The sequence below is a fragment of the Bos indicus genome, chromosome 16, assembly GCF_029378745.1.
Source record: "Bos indicus isolate NIAB-ARS_2022 breed Sahiwal x Tharparkar chromosome 16, NIAB-ARS_B.indTharparkar_mat_pri_1.0, whole genome shotgun sequence".
NCBI lineage: Eukaryota > Metazoa > Chordata > Mammalia > Artiodactyla > Bovidae > Bos > Bos indicus.
The window spans coordinates 13303856-13308394 of NC_091775.1; the positions used below are offsets into that span (position 1 = coordinate 13303856).

At 47.0% G+C, this 4539-nt stretch overlaps 1 protein-coding gene across 1 annotated transcript; it reads right to left on the reverse strand.

Moving 5' to 3' along the window:
- Positions 1 to 206: 206 nt before the first annotated feature.
- On the reverse strand, positions 207 to 3548 carry RGS2 (regulator of G protein signaling 2). Its single transcript, XM_019976775.2, has 5 exons — positions 3392 to 3548; positions 2263 to 2364; positions 2099 to 2160; positions 1363 to 1529; positions 207 to 1079 (listed from the first exon to the last, which is right to left on the reverse strand). Exons 1-5 carry the CDS (start codon positions 3499 to 3501, stop codon positions 885 to 887), a joined length of 636 nt encoding a protein of 211 aa, XP_019832334.1. The 5' UTR covers positions 3502 to 3548; the 3' UTR covers positions 207 to 884.
- Positions 3549 to 4539: the final 991 nt, after the last annotated feature.

Below are 4539 nucleotides of genomic sequence, written 5' to 3' on the forward strand. Positions count from 1 at the left end.
TCCCAGGGTGATGGTGTGACCTCCTGTGACCTACCAAAGCAGTAGAGATGGGAGCAGCATCTTCCCAGCAGCTGTGATTTCTCAATTCTAAGGACAGTCAATTGTGACAGAACAGGCCCATCAACTGGTATCTCTTCTCTCCTAGAGGAGATACTTGTTTCTGCCGAATTATGAAAAAACACCCCAACACACATCTGGACCAAATATTCAATAACATTATTTATCAAAATAAATTTATTAAAAGTATTCAAAGACCACTTCAAAGTTTAGCTGCCATCAGGACAGTTTTGGCACTCATAATGGACATTGTCATTTTCTACACAAAAGCACTCATTCTAGAACAAACACCAATTGACAGTTCAAACACAATCATTTCAGTTTTAGAGTTATGTGAGACAACAGTACTGATGATCTGTAGACATAGGAACTTCAGTACCCTTGCACATAGTAAACATATATTACCTAGAACTAAAGAAGCTACATCTAAACCACTATGTGGTAACAAGGACTGATTTAGGGAAAGATGTACAGCCAGCTAGCTGAGGCCACATAATCCCAGACCTATTGATTGTAAATGCTTCTGGACCAATAGTGTTACATTGTTATCTTTCAGTCTTAAGCTCCTGCTTCTCCAGCTTGAGACACACCACATTTAAACCACACTCTCTCTCTGTGCTCCATCAGTTACGGAAGCTGCCCCAGTACCAGCTTCTCCTACGTGGCGACCGGCTTCCTGATTCACTACCCAGCTCTGAATCAATAGTTCTGAGTGATGTTTCCTGAACACCCACGCTGAATTCAAGGTCAGTCTTTTCGGCAGGTGACAGCCTTTCCCCTTAGGAAAAAAATGAAAAGTCCCCCATTTCTGGGCTCCCGCTTTCATCTCATGTGGCATGGGGTTCTGTGGTGATCTGCGGCTTTTTACACAAGTCCTGGTAGAATTCTGACTCCAAGAAACGCGGATAAGAGTTGTTCTCCATCAAGCTGTACACCCTTTTCTGGGCAGTTGTGAAGCAGCCACTGGTAGCCTCCTGTATGTTTTGGGCAATCAGACTTTTGGTTTGAAAGTCTATGTTGATCTGAAATAAAACAAAGTTTTATTCCATATTAAGAGTTAGAAATTGAAATATATGTAGTATTTGAAAACAAACAAACAAAAAAACACCCAAACTATAATGTGTGGCCAGTGTCGCCAGCTAAGTCAGTGAAGAAATGTAATTAACCTCACTAAGAGCCAGAAGTAGGGGAAAAACAGCCTACTCACCCACCCCCCTTTAATTTGAGGTCTCTTCAAATTCTTTTCCCTTTGGTGCTGAGGATGTTTAAAATATGCTGAAACAAAGAACTTTTTCCCCCCATTACCTCTTTTGGAGCTTCTTTTTCTATGAAGTCAGTATATATTTTCTTTGCTTTTGAGGACAGCTTTTGGGGTGACTTGGTTTTTTTGAAGTCTTCACAGGCCAGCCAGAATTCAATATTTTCTTCACAGAATTCAGATTTTAAAAAAGCCCTGAATGCAGCAAGACCATCTGGGGGAGGGAAGGAAGAAAGCATGCAGAAATTGCACTGAGTGTCCAAATAATCCCTTATGTGTTTTCCTAGAACTCCCACTCTCCTGGCCCCATATTTTATTATTTGCCAGATGGAAGCAATTTTCTTGAGTTTACTCAAACATGTAATCGTCAAAATTTAGCTCTTTAAAGACTAAGACGCCAGTCAGCAAAATGTGTAAGTTGGCACACTACTACAAAAATATAAACACTTAGCTTTGCTGTTAACACAACTGATAGGGGAGCCCTAAGTTCTTTGGGAATGAAGCCTCTTGAAAACATTGTTTGCAATGGAAAAGCTGACTTAACCTTAACAGACAGCAACTGCCATTACAATCTGGGGCTATTTCCCCCCACTCCCCACGTATTGTGAAAAAGCCATGCATTTCCCTGGTTAATCACTGGGAAATAAAGGAGAAAAATAGGCCCCATGGTACAGGGATTGTAAAGTCAAACTCTCCTTGGGCAAGCTGCTCTTGCTGTGTGAACACAACCATACCATCCTCTCCTGATACTTGAAATGGATCAAATTCAAGAGGTTAACTTACATTTACTGGCTAGCAGCTCATCAAATGCTTCTGACCACAGCTGGGCTTCCTCAGGAGAAGGCCTGCAAAAGAAGGTCTGCACATCAGCTCCTGATAGCCAGAGGTTCCGTCTTCAGCTCAGCAGTGAGCTGCGCATATTGGCAAGTACAAGATTTTCAACTTACTTGATGAAGGTTTGCTGTTTGCTTTTCTTGCCAGTTTTGGGCTTCCCAGGAGAGGAGGAATTTTGCAAGAAGTAGCTCAAACGGCTCTTCCAATCTTTTAATCTACAGAAGAAAAAAAAAAGATACTCACTTAGCGGCAACACTTGAAACTGCCATTGCAGCTGAAGGCATTTTTACCAAATAAAGTCGCCCCCAGTAGCTACAGACAAGCCAAATAAGACAAAACAACTTCTCCAGTCAGTCTTACTCCTTTAATCCAGCACCTAAGTACTCAACACACCAGTTTCATCCACTCATCTGAACATAATTATTAGTTTTGTAAGTAAGGATAGGACGACCTACAATTATAGGGTATTTTAATGAATTTAGTTTGCATAGTTCAAAGGTAGATGCTATTTCTGGCCCACAAAAGGCAGCCAGTTTTTCTGCAACGGTTAATTACAATTCTGAGACATTTCACACTTGAGGAAGCCCACAGTGGACCTGCCCTGAGCCAGCCCATGCTCGTCTCCCTTCTACTTTCAGAGCAGGAGGCTCGGGACCACCCGAGAAGCTGTGCACAATGAGGTGTGTGTGCGCGAGATTGACCGCCCCCTCCCCCAACTCCAGCACTCATTTTAAGAAGGTGATGCAGAACAATTATTTGTTCCACACTCTTGAGTGGGTGAGACTTGCTGTTCAATTAAAAAAAATTAAAAGTATATTTAGAATCAGCAAAAATATCTCCATCCCAGCAGTCGTGTAAGCAGATCAGAATTTACAATGCCTCTCACTGTAAAGGCCGGGGGCGCGTGGCCGCAGGATTCTCCGAAGTCATTTTCGATGCAGGGAGACAAAAAGCCAACCCGCATCTATCTCCGCCCCTGCATCAAGAATTTTCTGCAGTTTCTAAACTCTACCCGAGTCCTTCAATAAATACCTACACCACACAGGTTTAAACGTAACTTAACAAATTAACCTTTTACACACACACACACACACACACATTTTTCTTTTTTTCCTGCAGAGATGCAGGCAGGCTACCCAGTTCCCATGCCAAAGCCCAGCGCGAGTGTACCGCATTTGCAGCCGCCCGGGACAACTGGGTCCGTAGGGGCGGCCAGTCAGGGAGGAAGAAAGCCGCACTCACAGGGTTCGCTTCATCTTCTCTCGCTTCTCCTCGTTCTTGGGGCCGGTGCCAGCGCCTTTGTCCATGGGTCCGCACTCGTGCTGGACAGCCAGGAACAGAGCACTTTGCATTATCTCCCTCCCGCTGGGAACGCTGTTCTGGGGGGGCCAGGCTGCCGGCACCCGTATTTATACAATAGGCGGCGGGGCGGAGGCGGGGTCTCACGGCGCCGGTCCCGCCCCCGGCGGGCGCCGATTGGCCGACGGCGGCCACGGGCCGCGCTGTCACGGGCGCCGCCGAAGGGTCTGGAAACCCGGGTACCGCTGACGTCCGCTGCCCGGGCGTCGTGCGCAGTCGGGCCGGACGCCCGCTGATGTGGGGGTCAGAGAAAATTCCCTTTTGAACGGTCGCAGGCGACCTTTGACCAGTCGTGGCGGCCGGCCGTGGGGTCGCAGGGCCGTGGCGGGCAGGGAGCCAGGTTGGCTGCAGGCACGGCGGGGGCGCTCGCTCCCCGCCTTTTCCCTGCCTCGTTCCCTCCCCCGCGCTCCAGAGCTCCTGACCCCAAAGGGAGCCGTGATTCCCAGCAGGTAAAGGTTGTTTATTGGGAAGCTGAATACAGTAACCTTATTTTGAATTAGGTTTAAAAGGGGATGTGTTTTTGGAGCTCAAGTCCTCGCTCCGCGCCTCCTTTCTTGATCTGGGAACTGACCCTCACCTGTTCTTTGAGACGCCTTTTAATTTGGGGAAGGAAACAGAATTGGAGGAACAGTGACAGTCCCGGGGGGCAGTGGTGTGATCTGCTCTGCAGCGTGCCTGAGCATCTTGGAGCCTTGCACATTGTGGGGGAATGCACATTGGTCAGGGAAGGAAGAGGAGAAAGTGCTTTAACTGGGCGTGCGGTTTTGATTACCAGCAGGCTCGTGGCTGGGTCGGTCCGTGGGGTTGCAGACTTATTTCTCAGGAGTCCTTGGCCGCCTCTCCTTCCAGAACAGAAAAAGAAATCACAGCTCTTCTTAACAGGGAAACACCACGAGCTCGCAGCTATCGTGCACCAGAATCATTTTAGTGTAAAAGAGCAAGCATGCAGGATTTCCTCCTGAGTCACTCTTAGTTGGCTTGGAATTTGCGAGAACACTTTAATTGGCAAAAAAGAGAGATGGGGGTGGAGG